The 19,408-nt window shown below is 46.3% G+C and overlaps 1 protein-coding gene across 7 annotated transcripts in view; it reads left to right on the forward strand.

Moving 5' to 3' along the window:
• The window catches only part of LOC119461693 (neprilysin-1), a 559,943-nt gene that overhangs the window by 61,512 nt on the left and 479,023 nt on the right, over positions 1–19,408 (forward strand). For all 7 annotated transcript variants that reach the window (XR_007468232.1, XR_007468229.1, XR_007468231.1 and 4 more), the window contains exons 2-3: positions 2,704–2,800; positions 2,940–3,068. Coding sequence is in view for 1 of the 7 variants with exons in the window: in XM_049671919.1 (XP_049527876.1) it covers positions 3,051–3,068 (18 nt within the window). In the remaining 6 variants the exon portion in view is untranslated. The remainder of the gene's footprint in view (positions 1–2,703; positions 2,801–2,939; positions 3,069–19,408) is intronic.

The raw sequence follows: 19,408 nt of genomic DNA on the forward strand, positions 1-19,408 counted from the left end.
CAAAGAGACGCACCCATGCTTCACCACTCGCCTGAATGATTAACACGCCGAGCTTCAGGACCAAGCTTGGGGTTGTTCGTTCTGTCGTGTCTAAGCGGGACAGTGTCGTGTCATCGCAGCACGGCCAACGTAGTTAAACATTTGCCGATATCGCCCAACCACACAAGCTTTCTGGAGCTCTCCGAGCGCATCTAATTGCCGCATACGTACCCCTGAACCCTTGTTGCTGCTCCAAGTGCCAGCTAATCTCTCCCGCAGGGATTCAACGCTGTTCTGCCGCACATGGCTTGGTGTGGCATTTAAGAACGCGTCTTCTTTCCGTCTTGGAATGGCCTATACACCAACATGCGATACCTGCGGTTCTGAAAAAAAAAGAGATGAAAAAAAAGAAAACTTTCGAACACATGTTGTGCACTTGCCCTCAGTACAACGTCCAGCGCATGTTTTTACTGACCGCGCTGAACCGACTATACGTTGAACGAATATTTCCCGAAACAAAAATTCTTGGACCCTCGCTACATCCGTCGATGGCGCAGGCAGCTATTTGTTAGCCGCTGCACTTTTTGAGGAACGCACGCCTCAGTTGACCGATCGTATAGTCCTGCCGTGCGTCACACAGCGCGCGCGTAGTGCTCATTCTCTCCCTCATTCCCTCTTTCGATTCCCCTTTCCCTTACCTCCAATCAAACGGGACGCTCGTCTGGCTGACCTCCCTGCATTGCTTTCTCCTTGCCCTCCCTCTCTTACCTAGCGATAAGCGATCGAAAGTATTATCCAAAATCTGAATCGGGTCCATCCAATTTTGCTTCCTCCGCTCGCTAGGCTGTGTGTTGAGAAGCTGCCGTCAACGGTGACAAGATTCCACTTAGGCTGCCCATGCACTCGCTCTTGCGGTGACGTTGAATGTCCAGTGAAATATTTTAACCAAATACACTGCATAAATTTGATTGATTTTGATTTACCTCCAGTAAAGACGGCGTAGACGCTTGTCTTTTATTGTCGAGAGAAGGTCTCGGCAGTTAACAATATGTGGCTAAAACCATTAAGTGGGGCTGGTGTCAAACGCCACCAATCGCACTTTTAGGGGCGAAGCTCCTTATGGTGGCACCCGTTCCGTCCCCGTCGTAGTAGTAGTAGTAGTGTGCAACCAGTCTGAGAAAAATGAGAAAAAAATTCCGAAGTTGTGTCCGTAGCGCGGAATCGAACCAGGGACCCCTCGCTTCCGAGCGCGCGGCGTTAGCCCACTACGCCACGAAGCGGACATGGACATACGCACCACGATGGCTATAAATACCCAACATTAACGAAAGGCTGCGTTTCTAGCGCGTTTCTAACGCGTTTGTGCTAGCGCGTTACGGCCCGTGTAAGAAGCTGCATGGTGTAAGACGCTGTGGCCTCTCCACGTTACCTTCAACGCGTTTCGAACGCGCTGCCTAAAGCGGTGGCAAGTCAAGTTCAAGTCGAGGAGCGTTTATGATTACGAGGGGTATACTCTCTCAGCAGTCATGTGATGGCGTCGGAAAACGCGGTGCACGTTCCGGCATGTGTAAATGGCTGCGTAAGACGCTGTGGCTGCTCCCCCTTACTAGAGAGTACTGCACGTTTCTAACGCGTTTGTGCTAGCGTCCCCTTAAGCGGGAGATCCGATGATTCCCTCCGGAGCTTCGCCCACTCATCATCATTCACCTCGTGGATCTGCTGTCATTTTTTTCTTTATTTTTTTTGCCTAGCGTACACACCACAGATACAATGCCCAGCTGCGAGTCCCTTTGCCGAGAGCTATCACCTCGGTACCTTGAATCAGCTTGTCCTGATATTGTAATTAATTTCCGCGAGCCACGTAATAGCGCAAACTTCGCGAGTCATCGCAATACCGCACTGATTACATTTCTTTTGCTCTCCGTTGGGAGGAGGACGCTATGGTCACTACATTCCTGGCGTTCCAGAGAATCTCTCAAGTTTTATACCAAAGCTAAGATTTTGTTCGAAGTGAACGCGAAAAGTGAAAAGTGGAAGATAGTTTTGTCTGTCTCTTACGTTTTCTTTTCTCACTTGCGCATCGCACAAGAACGGCAAGACAGAATGACATAAAATTTGACCAATTCATTTGTCTCGGCTCAATCTAAAACCACGTGTTTATTTGATCTCAACTGATGAAAATGAAAAGGTGCTACAGTGCAGTGAACTCAGCACGCAAAGTCGAACAAGGAAGGACGAGAAATCGGCCCACTATGTTTTTTTACATTCCTGCTCTGCTCCAAAAACTATATAGTACCAGATAGCCGACTAAATTACAAGAAACTATTTCCACCGGTGCATTCATGTGAATAATGACGGTTTCCTTAAGTTTAATATGGCGTAAATATGATTGGAGGCGTGGTAAAGTTCAAGTGAATCCTGTCAACGACGAATACTTCCGCTACTCTCACATGTACAGATCGCGTTAGTTCTCCCTGCTATATGTCTCCATGCAGGCTTATATTTGTCTAAAAACTGTTTATATCATAATACCATGTACTCCCGTCAGTTTATACAGGTACTCAAGGGTTATTATGCTTGGTTATATGTGATATAAAATCAGAGATATGATGCATATGCTATTTTTGAAATAACAAGCTCTATATGTTCCAGCAGAATACAAACAGGAGCTAAAGCGGAAGGGCAACGATTCAATAACAGTTTTGTGTCCTCTGTATCGCACAGTGTGACGAGGGAGCCCACTGAGGAGGGGGGCACGACTGGAGTCTGCGCAAGAGGTGCAACGCCGGTGGCGTTATCTAATCAGCGAGCCCTTCCGAAGGTAAGAGAGATAAGGACAGAATGGGCGGCCGACGTTCCCCCCGCTTCTTAGCACTGCATACGTGCACTCCGCGCGTATCTGTCGCACCTCCACGCGGATATCTTTTGTTTCACTTTAGTTTTTTTTTACGATGCGGCAGGTGACCGTTCACCCAGATGAGCCCATTTCGCGCCCGGCGCTGGAGAGCGGCAGGATTCTCGTCGCCGTCTGATTTGCGCGGCTTCACAGCGATCGCCCACGAGGTCCGGCCATGGCGGCAAGCAAACAGGTGAGGGCTTGTGTGCTCTGTGTGCTAGCAGAGATCATAGCCGCGCATAACACAGTCAGCGCTGCCTTACTATGTCCTGTGTTTCGGAGCTGCGCTCGGTCTGTTTCCAAAAGTGCCGTGCCCACCAGCCTAGGTCACAACTCTCTAGAAACATATCCGCGTTGTTTGAAAACTTTGCATTCCGCTGCACACACTCTATGGCGATGGTAGAAAGGGAAGACAGGGAAGAGGTTAGTCGTCAGATCTCGTCACGGTCATAAACAAAGCTTTGGAGGGCACATGCTTCTTCAGCCGCTCGGGCCGGAAGGTGCAGTGAGGGTCAGGTTCCTGTTGGCAAAACAGAAATTAAGGGACGGGAGTCGTGGCTAGAGCTGTTTGGTTCGAAAATTTTGAATATAGAAGCTCCGAAGCGCGTGAGCGCAGAGAGGGCGCATAAATGGCTTAGATCGGATACTCTGAATGTAAGACATTACCTGCACATTTGTTCCGGCTTCTGTCGTTCGGCTCGGAAGCCGAAACGGGGCGACTAAAAACACGAGGAGAAGACAGAAACTTACGCCACAGGATCAGCCGTGGCTTGAAACTCTATGGAAGTGAGTATGGGTGACTTTTGTACATCGCTGTTGTTTCTGAGGCACTGTTTTTGCTTTTTATGGAAATCACTGCAGAAATTTATGGACATTTATGTAAACTACTTTCTGATGTATTGAGACGTGCGTGTTTCACAACTAGGGCTCGGTGACAGTTTTCGTCATCCGAATGTTGCGAGCGATCGTGAGTCGTGTTCGAATGCTAAATCGAGCAAAGTTGATTGATTGGCATCGTTGGCGTCATGCATGGCTGCTTCGTTCAAATGGATAATACAAATAATGCTGGCGTGTGTGCAGTATTTCCGGTGACACGAACGGCGTGCGCATCGGTGGTTCATCGCAATGATGACGGCAGTTTACAGCGACTACTAATGATAGTTTTAGTTGAAAACGTCTTTATTATCTTTAATTACTATATTGATGTCTCAGTAAAAGAAAATAACGTGGAAAGATTGCTGAGAATCGAACAGGACTCCAAACTAGTCGCTTACAAAGCTTGAGGAATCCTTTTATTGTCGTTGTTTGTGCGCGCCAGTCGAGGCAGTCCGCGCTATCAGGAAAAGAAAAATACCGATAATCTTTCGATGTCCATATACGGCTCCGTCGAATACGCCGAGACGCGGCCTCCATCATGTTGCAAGGTTGCGCAATGGGCGTAAAATTGTCGCTAATGTGGCTACGGAGAGCGCGACCGAGCTCCACGCTCGATGCTGTTGAAGTCGAGAGTGTATTGTTCATCACACACTCGGTGCTGTAGCTGCACTCAGGAAATTGCAGCGAATTCCGGTTTGAAACGGCATCTCTTTCTTAGTTCTGAGAGAACGAGCTTAGACTGAGACTATATGAATGGCTGTAACACTCATCCCGTTTGTCTCAACGACATACTATGATTAGTTCAGTGTGTTGTTCGCTAAGTGCATGTTTCGCGTCTGTGACGTGAACTATGCTTTTCGTTTAATTTCCCGTAGTTCCCATCTCGCTAGGGTGCCCGCCACGCAAACCTACGCAGTCTTTTGCTCTATAAGCTCTTGCTCTGTATATGTATTTAGAGTCGCATTCACGGCCTTGCCGCTGGCTATTATCATTGTCGCATTAATGAGATCATCCGTTTAGGAGGTGATCTTCGGTTGTGCATTGTGCGCTCACTCTCGCGCCTCTTAGCATTGTGTCTCATTACGTCAGCGTGTCGCGGCATGAGCAAAGCGTGTACATTACTCACCCAAACGGTTTCGTTTTCCAGTACTCACCTGTGATAGCGATCAGTGTTTTTTTACGCAAACAAATTGCCGTGCGGCATACGACGGCATGTAAATGTAATTGTTCAGGCCAGGCCTGCTTATGCAATAACGGTAGCAGTGACCTATGGAACTTCAATTCGTAAGCCATCGCATGTAACTGTCAATTTGATTTGTCGGCATGTTGGTGGATGTTATAACCTTTTTCAAATAGTGAGCATTCCCGGAAAACAGGGCTACAGCAGGCGGTTGTACACGTATGGTGTACGGCCTTGCAAAGGTGGTACACATGAACACCAAGTCTTTAATTTGCAGCGCTGCCGCTTACGCTATCTCGATTCGTAAATGAAAAACAAACACAGTACAGTATTTGTAAGGGACACAAACACATGTTATTTATATTATTGTCAGTGTGAATTTGATTCGCATCGACAAGGACATAGCAGTCATCTGTTCTTTAGACCCCAAAGAATAATAAAAAAGTGTGCCCCTGGAATATGCCACAATTATAATCCCTCAAGTGGATTTATTGAAGAAGCACACGTTCAGGGCAAAATAAATCGAATTGCATGAATGACCATATAGGTTTTATAAATAATTATGAAATACGAATATATTCTGTGTCATGGAAGTAAATATAACATCGAAGATCTTTCTCACTGTACGTGTCTGTAGACAGCTTAGAAAATGAATTGTTCACTTGTTAAATGCTCCAATTTAGGCTTGAGAGTTTTGAAAAAAAAAGCGACGAAAGTCAGCCACAGTATCAAAATCACTACTGTTTTTCCTTTTGAGGCACGAAATGAGCATTGCAAAATTAAATGCGCGCGCAAGCCTAAATTTCCTCTTCGCTTTCTATAACTATCGAAGCGAAAGTGTAGAGCCCCTAAATTCGAGTTCAGTATCTGTTAGCAATCATGCAACAGCGTTCTCATCGAAATGTGAAAAATATCTCAAATTTACCTGCTGCTCTTGCCTTTAGATTTCGCTGCAACCGCTGTCTCCGCAGAATGACTGACATTTGCAGCTAGAGCAATGCGTGGCAATTTTTCCGGGTACGTGTTGTAGCTTATTGAGGTACATGCCTATGTTAACGTGCTCGTAACATCATCCTCCAGAATACGACCAAGGTTTACGAACTTAAAACGCAAAAAAAGTTAAAAAATAGACGCGCGCGCGCGCGCGCGTGTGTGTACTCGCCGATAGTGCTATCATATACAGAAACGTAACTTAAGGAACCATACTTATCAGATACGAAACTTCTTTCTGCAGTCCTTATCGTGTTTGTCGCTATATTCGTTCTCGTTATCATCGGGTCAGCTACGGTCGTTTTAGGTACGGCATGACGGCTTTTCTCGTAATCGCCATGTGCACGTCAGTTTTTTGAAGCTGTGGGTCACCGCAGACTCAACTGAACGCTTGAATAATAAATTCCGTTTCTTAGCAGCATCGCATGCCGATGAACCAGGGTTGTTTCAATTGCCACGTAGTTATTCAGCATCACTAATCATAGTCGTGCCAGTTGTCACCTTGCTTCACATCTAGATGTCACAGAATGGTTTATCACGCACCTCGCGTATTTTTCCGGAGTTGTGTGTGGTAATTAGGTTGGCATCTTTGCATTACCTCTCAATACATTTCTGTTGCTGAAAATGGTATAAGCTCGAACTTTAAGGGAATCGCCTTAAAGCATGTAGCGCGACTCGGCTTCCTCAGCTGAAAGCATTGCGAAAAGTAAATTAGTTGCACGACAAAATACTACGCGCCATCAACTGATAATGTTGCAGGTGTTCAATATAAGTGAGTATTTACTCAACGCTTTTCTATTTACCCGGAACCTTGAGGGCAGCACTAATTCCCAAATATGCGTTGCCGAAATGTGTGCAGAGATATTATTACATAGACATTTCATGCTGTTTCTTCCCAGCATAAGGAATAATTTCTGGTGAGACAACATTTTAAATGCTACTGTTCCGGCGTAGTGCGTGTTGCGGACAGATAATGCTAAGCTGCTGTTCTTCTTTGGATTTTAAGAAATGTATGCGGTCTTAGCTCTGATTAACGTCAATGTAATAATAACACGTACCCCAAGGTGAGGAGTTAATCAGCGGATTTTCCGTAGTTTCCAGTTGCCGTCTGCTTTACAAGTATACGATGTGCTCCTTGAAGCAATCGCAGCCGAAGCAGCGGTATTGAGCATCTCCCACAGAGGACTTAAGTAGCCACGAAAAAACTAATTATGCATATTAAGCGCGTATGTTGAATTGCATGTGAAGTGACTACTGAAATGCTATACAACTAAATGCGATGCCCGAAATTAGCATTATTTTCACCTTATGCAACGTGTATTATCATGGAATGATTGTTTATGCACTGAACAGGTAAAAATTTTATGCCATGCAGTGTTTACGTTTATGCACTACACAGTTCACAACCTATGCCCAAATGAATAATATATCAAACATATACGCAGCGATCTCGGGAGGGCGAAGGTGATTTATGAGGTTTGTCGAGGGAAGAATGCATGATGATGATAGCTGTACGCACGAAGTATGACACATGTGTAAATACATGCAAGCTTCTACACCCCTCGTGCCGCCGTAACCAGTAGCAATTATGGGGTATTGGCCAATGATGGGCACATGCTCAGTGAACCATGTACGCGGTAGGTCAAATATAGGAAGCTTAAAAGCTTAAGGAAGCCGTTGAATATCGGGCGCTATTTTATTACGAAGTCTGAGCTTTAGACATACCTACGATTCTATATTATACGTGCAGGCTTTGTTCATGATTTGTAGTTTATAAAGATCACAATGCTCTCATTAGGGCTACTATATGTTGGTCAACATTCATTGGTAAACTGATAACATAGCCGGTTTGCTGGAACATGCATTCGGTGTTGGTATAACGTTTAAAGAAATATCCGCGTTTTCATCCGACAAGATATCGATGGACAGACTTGAAACTGTGGAATACAAAACGAAGAACGCTTTCCTTAAAAAATATTATTAAGACGAACACATTTTTTTTCGCAGTTGGGACGGTGCGAAGGTGCGACATTCTCTCATGGGAATTGTCGCTAAATTTTGCTTTTCGGGACGTCGAGCAGCCGGAGGAACGAGGCAGCTCTTAAAATGATACTGGCATTAAAATTTAATTAAATTATGGGGTTTTACGTGCCAAAACCACGATCTGATTATGAGGCACGCCGTAGTGGGGGACTCTGGAAAATTTGGACCACCTGGGGTTCTTTAACGTGCACCTAAATCTAAGTACGCGGGTGTTGTCGCATTTCGCCCCCATCGAAATGCGGCCGCCGTGGCTACTGGCATAGTCAACGCAGAAAGTTGGGCTAGTTGTTAACGTGCATAATAAGACATGATTCTAAAGTAAAAAGACAGAGACTAAAGAAAGGTTAAGTGAAGGTCATAGACCTCAGAACTGTAGAAAAAAAGAAATGGCGGCAAGCTTCACAGCGCAGTAAATAATTTAACATGATAGCTTTTGTACAGCCAGTTTCGGTTTTGTTTTCCAGAAGAATACTGTGTTGTGACGTTATTTGTTTTCAGGTATTACAGCTCGCGGACTTTTATTTAAAGGAAGAAAATATACTCGAAAATATTGTCAGTACCCCTTTAAGACCGCTAGAAGCAGTTAAAACTGAAACACATCAAGCAACGGCACGGTTATCAGGCTGTGTAGACAAATCGCGAACTCGGGCCGTGTCATTGACTTTGCCAGTGGGGATACATCTTGAAGGCCGTTGCGCGCGCACGCCTGTGATTCAAGTGGCGCATTATTGTTTTTAAAGAACACCAAAGTATGGACTCAGATAACGCATAGCGCGACCAAAGCGCAGGAGTACTCTTTTTTGTTAATAAATGGATTTAAGGAGAGGTTGATGCCGGTATGCGGCGCAGGCTACTCCTCTTCTCTTACATGATAGTTGTGTTCAGAAAGTTGTCAAAAATCACAAAACTGGACTAATAAACGCATGAACGAACATTCACGTACTAAGTCCTTAACTACAATATAAATAAATGTTCGCGCAACAGAAGAGTTCACATAGCATAAACACTCACAATATCGAAATGTTCACAACCAGCACATGAGTTCACAAAGCATAAATTTTCACAAAACCAAGATGTTCACACAGAAGATGTTGGGCACTTGCGAATTACGTCCCTCTTGAATGCCGCGCTCTAAATACAACAGTCTTGTACGCACACACAAATGCTACATGAACACGAAGACACAATAAACATGTAGAGTTCCCCTTAATATTAACAATGTCAGAAATAACTGTTATCTGACTTCGTATTTTTGTGGTACTTTTGATTCCTGCAAAAATTGTACTAAGGTGCGCGCAACGATGTTTTGAAGTTATTCTGTTGGCCATGGATCCAAAATTTTTCCTGAGGATAGTGGCCGTCTATCTAAGCCATGTAGTTTTTCCGAAAGCTTCTTACGGGGAGTGTCATGTTTTTTACATTGTAGAAGAAGGTGTTCTATGTCTTCTTCAGCCTCTTCACATGAGCATGCAGCACCATTAGTTGTTATTATCCTCTACAGGAAGCTTTTAGTATAGGCAGTGCCCAGGCCGAAGCCTATGAACTGTTGTTTCAACAGATCGGCTAATTTTAAACAGAATATTGAATTATATTCCAGGGTCAATATTATACAATTGAGAGTTCTGCGCATCATTTATGACCCAAGTTTCATTGGATAATCTACCGCATAGTACAGTACAGTTATTATAACTGTAATTATAACGTAAGTAATTGAAACGTCGGAACAAGTGAGGAAGCAATAAAAAAAATGTCACAGTTTTGCCCTAAGGGCGAAGCAATGAATGCGATAGCAACACAGCAATGTCATACGAAGTAAGGTGAGCGGCTTTGGTAGCAATATGAATTGTAGTAAACATGAGCTGATTAAGTAAGCAGGTGTGCTGCGGCGTAAGTAGACCGACATGAAGAGAGACTCGATGACCACGAGGAGGCGCGTGTGAAACGGTGGTGTTGATGAGAAGCGCTTCCCGTGGGCAGCGCGTGCGAAGGGACACACCTGTAGCGCTGCACTGCCGACCCGGGCAGCATTGCATGTGTAGCGTGCGTTGGAAAATGTGGCCCGACTATTATTAACTGATTGAACAAGCGTGGTGTGAGCGCGCACAAACAAACATGAATAGATCACACTGAATGACTGCAGACAACGACTGTCAAAACGCTGGCAGCAAGCGCATATATACGCCGCAGCCACGGGCGAAGGTACGTGCGGTCTATCGCTTCAACGGAAACTGAGCGGCGAATGCACGGCGCATAAAGGTCAGAGCTATGTGGAGATAAGAGACGGTGCGGACGAGCGACGAGCGCGGTTGTTGGCAGCGTAGAAGTGCCCCCCCCCCCCCCCCCCCCCCCCCCTCCGGCGCTGGCTTCCCGCTTCCTTGCTTGCGCGTGGGTGATTGAGTGCGTTCGCTCTCCGTGATAGCGCGCGTCCCCGCACGCTTCCGCTCGGGCATACGGCGCGCGGCGAACATTTTATCTATAAGGAACCTCCCGGCGATGGGGACGGCAGAAATCCGGTAGAAGTGTCCATATAATTGCTATCGCAATAAAAGGATAGAAAAGCAGCGAAGAAATTTTGGAAACATCTCAACTCCTTGAGTAATAAGACTAGCCTAGAGCAGAGGTTTATAGTTACAGCTCAAGGTGTTCGACTAGAGGGAGATGAGACACTGGAACATACAAGAACAATGATGACAGAAAAATTTAAAGAACGAAACATAGCATGTGCTCAATCAGGTGAGGATAGACAAGTCAGTGCAGTGGCTCCAGTGGCACAAGGCGAGTGGGAAAGGGCCGAGAAGAGGGTTCCTAGTAGCACGTCGACAGGTCCTGATGGCCTCCCAATTATGTTGATAAAGACATTGGGCCCAAAATCTAAGAAAGCATTAAGAGAGGCAATGATAATGGACGGTAAAGCCCCCGACGGGTGGAGACTGAGCAGGATGAGCATGATATATAAGGGAAAGGGGGACAAAGCCGACATAAACAACTACCGTCCCATAACAGTGACGTCAGTGATTTACAGGGTGGTGATGCAGATTATAAAGGACAGACTGCAGGCATGGGTGGAGAGCGAGGAGGTGCTGGGGGAACTACAAAATGGGTTCCGGAAACAAAGAAGGTTAGAAGATAATCTGTTCTTATTGACGCAGTGTATTGAAATAGCAGAAAAGGAACACAGGCCCCTATGGCTTGCATTTCTGGATATCAAGGGAGCCTATGACAGTGTAATCCAAAAGGATTTGTGGGACATACTGGGCACTCTAGATGTGGAAGATGGAGTAAGAAATCTTTTAAAAGATATCTATAAAAGTAACAAGGTGCTTATAAAATGGGAAAACAAGGTATCTGGGCCTATAGAGATACAGCAGGGGCTTAGGCAGGGGTGCCCTCTGTCACCTCTGTTGTTCATGCTGTATTTACAAGGATTAGAGAAAAAAATAGAGAAGAGCCGACTTGGCTTCAACCTTTCCTATTTAAAGCTAGAAGAATGGATTAAACAGTCATTACTAGGACTGATGTATGCGGATGACATTGTACTTATGGCTGACAGCAAGGAAGACTTGCAGAGATTAATGGACATCTGTGGTAAAGAGGGAGATAGCTTCGGTTTGAAGTTTAGTAAAGAAAAATCGGCAGTCATGACTTTTAATGATAATCAGGGCAGCGAGCATAGGATACAGGAGGTTACGCTGGAGGTGGTGGATAAGTACAAATATCTTGGAGTGTGAATAAACAATGGGGCTGAGTACCTAACGGAACATGAAAAATATGTGACGGCTAAAGGTAGCAGAAATGCAGCTGTGATGAAAAATAGGGCACTGTGGAATTACAATAGGTACGAAGTGGTGAGAGGGATTTGGAAAGGGGTGATGGTCCTTAGTTTGACTTTCGGCAATGCGGTCCTGTGCATGAGATCAGAGGTTCGAGCAAGGTTGGAAGTTAAGCAGCGAGAGGTAGGTAGACTGGCTCTGGGAGCACACGGAAATACACCAAATCAGGGGGTACAGGGTGACATGGGATGGACGTCATTCGAGGGCAGGGAAGCCAGCAGCAAGATAGAATTTGAGGAGCGATTGAGAGAAATGGCAGAAAAGCGGTGGGCAAGGAGAGTTTTCAGTTATTTGTACATGAGGAATGTTGATACAAAATGGAGGAAGCTGACCAGAAAACTGTCAATCAAATATTTGGACTGCAGGAGGGGTGCAAACCAGGAAACAGCGGTTAAGAAAAAGGTTAAGGAAACAGAGAGCGGTCTGTGGAAAACAGGGATGTAGACGAAATCAGCACTGGGAACATACCGAACTTTCAAGCAAGAAATTGCCAAAGAAAATATCTATGATAATTCTAGGGGAAGCTCTTTGTTGTTTGAAGCCAGGACGGGAGTATTGCGGACTAAGATGTACCGAGTCAAGTACCAAGGTATAGACACGCTGTGCTGTGCGTGTGGAGAAGAAGAGGAAACGGCTGAACACCTCATACTTTTCTGTGAAGGGCTTAACCCTACAGTGCAAAGCAACGGGGCTGATTTTTTCAAAGCATTGGGGTTTAGGGACAGTGAAGGCAAAATAGACTTTAAGCGGGTAGAAATAACCAAACAGAGGTTATCTGATTGGTGGATAAAATTAAGGTAGGGGTGTAATTTCACCCACCACAAAGTACAAAATATGTTAAAGGTCATGGCTAGGTGGCGTATGCCACCACCCGGTTTAAAGGGTTCAGCCTCATCCATCTATCCATCCATCGAAGAGCCGGTCAGCCGGTCAGTGTGCAAGTAACAACAATACGAGTTGAAAGAATGACTTGAGTAGCGTAGCATCAATGCTTCGGGTAATTTTAAAGGTGTTAAGATGAAGACACGCAGTCTGGAAAGGGGGAGGGGGGGGGATTGTGGTTGACAGGGAGCAGCTCGGTCCGTCAAGGAACGTTAGCCTCAGTAGTTCGCCGTGGGCGTCGTAACGGCGGTATACAGAAGTGGTGGGACCCGGTGTTGTCGAGGCGCCGAAAGAGGTATCCTGGCGTCTGGGACTTTGGAATGTGTCGGTGTGGAACATTAAAAAGAAAAGGACGCAGAAAAGGAAAAAAAAAGCGGCATAGGAGGGTGACAGCGGAAAAAAAGAAAATTTAAAATAAAAACACTGAGGGGACAGGTCTACATGGAAAAAGCGCTCGTATGGTTGATCTATGCGTAAAAGCATGGGAGAGAATAATAAATTGATTGGTAGGGGATATGCAGAGAAGAACTGGAAATGGAAGAATAAGTGAGGTTGAGAATCGAGATTAGCTGGAGGTTTAACTTGTTTTGTGCCTTTGTTAATGGTATAACAATTTCAGGTTTATGTTACTGCTTTTAGCGATTCTAAGTTTCCACGTGACAAATTGATCCCCGTCGTGTGCAGGCATTTAAACTTGTGTATGAGGTATGATTCTGTATATTTTGGTAAGCAAGACAAGGGCGTCCTTTGGTTTGAGGCGACTTCGGTCTTTCTGGAATTTTACATTCTGTTCAAACAGCGCAAAATACGACGGAAGAAAAGGGAAGTACACAGGAGTTGTACTGCTAGCTTCCAGCTGCTCCGGGGCAATAGATTTTTCAGATTCGAGACGCGTGAGGATAAAGCGTGAGACACACGGTCCGATTCGGTGTCCGACGCGCCGGAACCGAGGCGTTTTGCCGTGCCGAAGCGCCGGATCGGATGCCCGGCGTGCGACAAACTGGACAGATTTTCACTGTCCGACGCTTCCGACAACCTCACCGTCGTTTGGCCGCAGCCAATGACAGCGCGCCTGGCATGTGACGTTCTCTGACGCTCCCGCCAGAGAATGCGGTGCTGGCGGGCCGGTTTCTCGTCTCCTCTTTTTTTTTTTTTTTCGTGCCGGCTGCAACAGCATTGCTACAATTCATTTCTGACACGAAATAGTTGCCAGTTCGGAAAAAATATCTCGAACCTGTGCCTGTTCTGCAAAGCAGCTCCTAGTACTATAGCACTTAGCTACTTGCGAGATCGGCCGGGAGCCGCGCTGAGACAGCATTTCGCAGGTAGACAGCACACACCGACTGTCTGAGCGAGGCTACTCGCTTTGCTTGCACGCTTGCCCTTCGCATCGACGGCGTCGAGTAATCCAAGTGTATTTAAATACGGATAACCTACGTGTACAGTGTTAATCGTGTTGGCAAAAATAAGCGCACTTCGACGAGCTCGGACTGGATCGCAAAAGCCGTCGGCCGTGGCGTCCGCCGAGCTAGGCCTACCGGCCCTATCTATCGCTGGCTGTCGGCGGAGCCGTCAGTAGAGAACACACCGCTTCGAAGTGTTTTGTCGCTCGCAAAGACGTAATTTTAGTGACACTGTTCGCGTAAAGCGAAGCCGCATTGCGCAAAGTTGTTTAATTTGTATTTCTCTACGAGGATACGAAGTCTTCCGAGTGTACAAGCTGGGGCGCAAAATCTGGGCGGAGCTTAGGCGCCGCTCGCTCGTTCGGATGCCCGTCTCGTGTGCCCCGAATCGTCGTATGCCGCATGCCGGATCATGCGGCGCCGCACGTCGGCCATGACACCTAGCCATGACCTTTAACATATTTTGTACTTTGTGTTGGGTGAAATTTCACCCCTACCTTAATTTTATCCACCAATCAGATAACCTCTGTTTGGTTATTTCTACCCGCTTAAAGTCTATTTTGCCTTCACTGTCCCTAAACCCCAATGCTTTGAAAAAATCAGCCCCGTTGCTTTGCACTGTAGGGTTAAGCCCTTCACAGAAAAGTATGAGGTGTTCAGCCGTTTCCTCTTCTTCTCCACACGCACAGCACAACGTGTCTATACCTTGGTACTTGACTCGGTACATCTTAGTCCGCAATACTCCCGTCCTGGCTTCAAACAACAAAGAGCTTTCCCTAGAATTATCGTAGATATTTTCTTTGGCAATTTCTTGCTTGAAAGTTCGGTATGTTCCCAGTGCTGATTTCGTCTACATCCCTGTTTTCCACAGACCGCTCTCTGTTTCCTTAACCTTTTTCTTAACCGCTGTTTCCTGGTTTGCACCCCTCCTGCAGTCCAAATATTTGATTGACAGTTTTCTGGTCAGCTTCCTCCATTTTGTATCAACATTCCTCATGTACAAATAACTGAAAACTCTCCTTGCCCACCGCTTTTCTGCCATTTCTCTCAATCGCTCCTCAAATTCTATCTTGATGCTGGCTTCCCTGCCCTCGAATGACGTCCATCCCATGTCACCCTGTACCCCATGATTTGATGTATTTCCGTGTGCTCCCAGAGCCAGTCTACCTACCTCTCGCTGCTTAACTTCCAACCTTGCTCGAACCTCTGATCTCATGCACAGGACCGCATTGCCGAAAGTCAAACTAGGGACCATCACCCCTTTCCAAATCCCTCTCACTACTTCGTACCTATTGTAATTCCACAGTGCCCTATTTTTCATCACAGCTGCATTTCTGCTACCTTTAGCCGTCACATATTTTTCATGTTCCGTTAGGTACTCAGCCCCATTGTTTATTCACACTCCAAGATATTTGTACTTATCCACCACCTCCAGCGTAACCTCCTGTATCCTATGCTCGCTGCCCTGATTATCATTAAAAGCCATGACTGCCGATTTTTCTTTACTAAACTTCAAACCGAAGCTATCTCCCTCTTTACCACAGATGTCCATTAATCTCTGCAAGTCTTCCTTGCTGTCAGCCATAAGTACGCGGCCAACAACCGCGCTCGTCGCTCGTCCGCACCGTCTCTTATCTCCACACGGCTCTGACCTTTATGCGCCGTGCATTCGCCGCTCAGTTTCCGTTGAAGCGATAGACCGCACGTACCTTCGCCCGCTGCTGCGGCGTATATATGCGCTTGCTGCCAGCGTTTTGACAGTCGTTGTCTTCAGTCATTCAGTGTGATCTATTCATGTTTGTTTGTGCGCGCTCACACCACGCTTGTTCAATCAGTTAGTAATAGTCGGGCCACATTTTCCAACGCACGCTACACATGCAATGCTGCCCGAGTCGGCAGTGCAGCGCTACAGGTGTGTCCCTTCGCACGCGCTGCCCACGGGAAGCGCTTCTCATCAACACCACCGTTTCACACGCGCCTCCTCGTGGTCATCGAGTCTCTCTTCATGTCGGTGTACTTACGCCGCAGCACACCTGCTTACTTAATCAGCTCATGTTTACTACAATTCATATTGCTACCAAAGCCGCTCACCTTACTTCGTATGACATTGCTGTGTTGCTATCGCATTCATTGCTTCGCCCTTAGGGCGAAACTGTGACATTTTTTGTTTACTTCTGACAACCATTGGCTCCCCTTTCTTCTGATCTTCTCATTGATCAAATGGGATGCTTCCCTTCTTCAGGGACCCCAAACGCACGCCGCCCACGACACCTCTGAACGCTCCGTCACCTCGGGCTCCCCCAACCCCCTCATATGTTTTTTTTTTTTTGCCGCTTTCTTGCTCTCCCGCTCTTGTCCCCTCGTCTTAGAAACCGCGCCTATAGACAGTCAAGCGCCAGCGGACATTTTCTTTTCAGTCTCTCCCTTCACAGCCAGCCACAGCCGACATCGACGTGACGTCACTCTACTAACCCTTTAAAACTAACCCGCCGAGGATGACGAGGCCGCCTTTGATGAATATAGGTCCTCCTATCGAAACGTTGGCCAGCCTTTCTGAGGAACGTTATCCCTGTTTATAATCTTTATACCTAAATCAATATAATTATTGCTTTCAGCGCGGTGCAAGCGCGTTCGCCACTTCCAGATTCTTCAAAGGCAAATTGGTAAAACGATGACTGGTAAGATAAGATAATTTGTCACGCGACTGAAATATGGCACTGCGTCCGTCCATGATTGCACGCATGTTCTCAACCGGCCGCCTTACAGCAGCACATTACGCTGCACCATGGAGGAACGAGAAGCTTTCTTTCTCCATTTGCTCCATCCATGCGCTACGCTCAAGACCGGTCCTGGCTGCGCTTCGGCTAGAGTGTAGGTGGGACGAGCGGCTGGGGCGGCACATGCTTTGCAGAGGCGCCCGACGTGGAAAAATACTGTGGCGGAGCTGCGATAGAAGTGTATTGGGTCGCATCAAGAACGCGCCGTTGGAAACTGCTGGCGAGACTGCTCGGCAGGGTCATTCCTACTACTTTGCACGCTGGTATTTGCGTTCAGACCGCTCAAATGGTGTTCATAATTGCATATGACATGTATTTATGCCTTAAGAATAAATTCCTTTCATTCTCTTCTTTATTTTAGTATTCTTTAATGCCGCTCGGTGGTCTTCTTCGGTCTCGGGCCGGCTTCGGGCCGGGTTTGGGCCGGGCCGGGCTCGGGTCTAAGGTAAAGGGGTAGCGGGCCGGGCCGGGCGGGTAACGCGAATTATTTCCGGGCCCGGGCCGGGCCCGGGTCACGCCATAAAGCTTTCGGGCGGGCTCGGGCGGGCAGCCTAACGTAAAAACGGGCCCGGGCCGTTTTTTCAGCCGGGCCCGGGCTGAAAAAATTGGCCCGTGCAGTGCTCTAGTTTGTACACAATGCCTCACGACTTCAAATGTACCAGAGAGGTGGAAGAATGCCAGCATTATAATAATTCATAAGAAGGGAGATGTTAAAGAATTGAAGAATTATAGACCCATTAGCTTGCTTGCAGTATTGTCCAAAATATTAGTCAATAGAATTTCCAATAGAATTAGGACAACATTTGACTTCAATCAACCAAGATAACAGGCTGGCTTCAGGAAGGGATATTCTACAATGGATCACATCCATGTCATCAATGAGGTAATTGAGAAATTTGCGGATTACAATCGACCTCTCTATATAGCTTTCATAGATTATGAAAGCGCATTTGATTCAGTAGAGATACCAGCAGTGATGGATGCATTGGGTAATCAAGGAGTACTGGGAGGCATGCGTCAATATCTTGCGAAATATCTACAAGGATTCCACAGCTACCTTGGTTCTCCACCAGAAAAGTAGAAAGTTACCTATCAAGAAAGGGGTCAGGTAAGGAGACACAATCTCTCCAATGCTATTCGCTGCATGGTTAGACGAAGTATTCAGCTGTTAGACGGGGAAGGCTTAGGAGTGAAGATCAATGACGAATATCTCAGCAACCTTGGGTTTGCAGATGACATTGTCCTGTTCAGCAACAATGGAGAAGAATTACAATAAATCACTAATGACCTTAACCGAGAATGTCTAGGAGTGGAGTTGAAGATTAATATGCGGAAGACAAAGATAATGTTCAATAGCCTGGCAAGGCAACAAGAATTCAGGATCGCCAGTCAGCCTCTAGAGTCTGTAAATGAGTATGTTTATCTAGGTCAATTACCCACAGGGGACCGTGATCACGAGAAGGAAATCTACAGAAGAATCAAAATGGGTTGGAGTGCAAACGACAGGTATTACCAAATCCTGATGGCGAGCTTACCACTGTCGTTGAAGATAAAAGTTTACAATCATTGAACTCTACCGGTGCTAACATATGGGGCAGGAAACTTGGAGGCTAACAAAGAAGCTCGGAGAACAAGTGGCACAAAGAGCGATGGAACGAAAAATATTAGGCCTAACGTTAAGAGACAGGAAGAGAGCACTGTGAATGAGAGAGAAAACGTGGATAGCCAATATTCTAGTTGACATTAAAAGAAAGAAATGGAGCTGGGCAGGCCATGTAATGCGTAGGCTAGATAACCGGTGGACCATTAGAGGTACAGAATGGGGGCCAAGGGGAGGCAAGCACTGTCGAGGAAGGCAGAAAAATCGGTGGGGGGATGAAATTAGGAAATTTGTAGCCGCCAGTTGAGGAATCAGCTACCGCAAGACAGGGGTAATTGGGGATCGCTGGGAGAGGCCTTTGTCCTGCAGTGGACTGTGACCGGGGACTGTGCATACGCACGTCTATAATTAATTAAGGCACACGTACTAATGTACCGTTAGAGTGTCTCCTTTCCACTCTTAATATGCTTCACCGCATCACAATACAGCTAAGTGGCAAAGCTGACTTAAGAGAACTTAAGCCATATGCAACGGATATTTGACTTTGCCTCACGGGCACTCCTTAAAGTATGTCTCGGTCTGAAGAGAACGGAGTTAGGCCTACACGGGCTACAAAAGAAATGGCTTGGTTTTAAACCTGACTTCGGTTATGCACGTATCGCATAGTGGCAATTACGACGTGACGGCGCTGCATCACGTGTTTCTTTTCTTTTTGCGGGGTGTGGTTGGGGCCATTATTTTGGAAATTTATGGCTGTGCCCATACAATCGGGAGGGCTCGGCGGAATTCGGGAGTCTCCCGTACCAATCGGGAGAGTTGACAAGTACTCATCACCCATTTTGTTTTCGCATTGCTTCGAAAACTTTTGTCTCTGTTTCATTTGTGATAATTTGCAATATATTGTATAGCAGACGGTGAACGGTAACCACACTTTAAAGTCGGTCGTGGCGAA

The sequence above is a fragment of the Dermacentor silvarum genome, chromosome 8, assembly GCF_013339745.2.
Source record: "Dermacentor silvarum isolate Dsil-2018 chromosome 8, BIME_Dsil_1.4, whole genome shotgun sequence".
In the NCBI taxonomy this organism is placed as follows: domain Eukaryota; kingdom Metazoa; phylum Arthropoda; class Arachnida; order Ixodida; family Ixodidae; genus Dermacentor; species Dermacentor silvarum.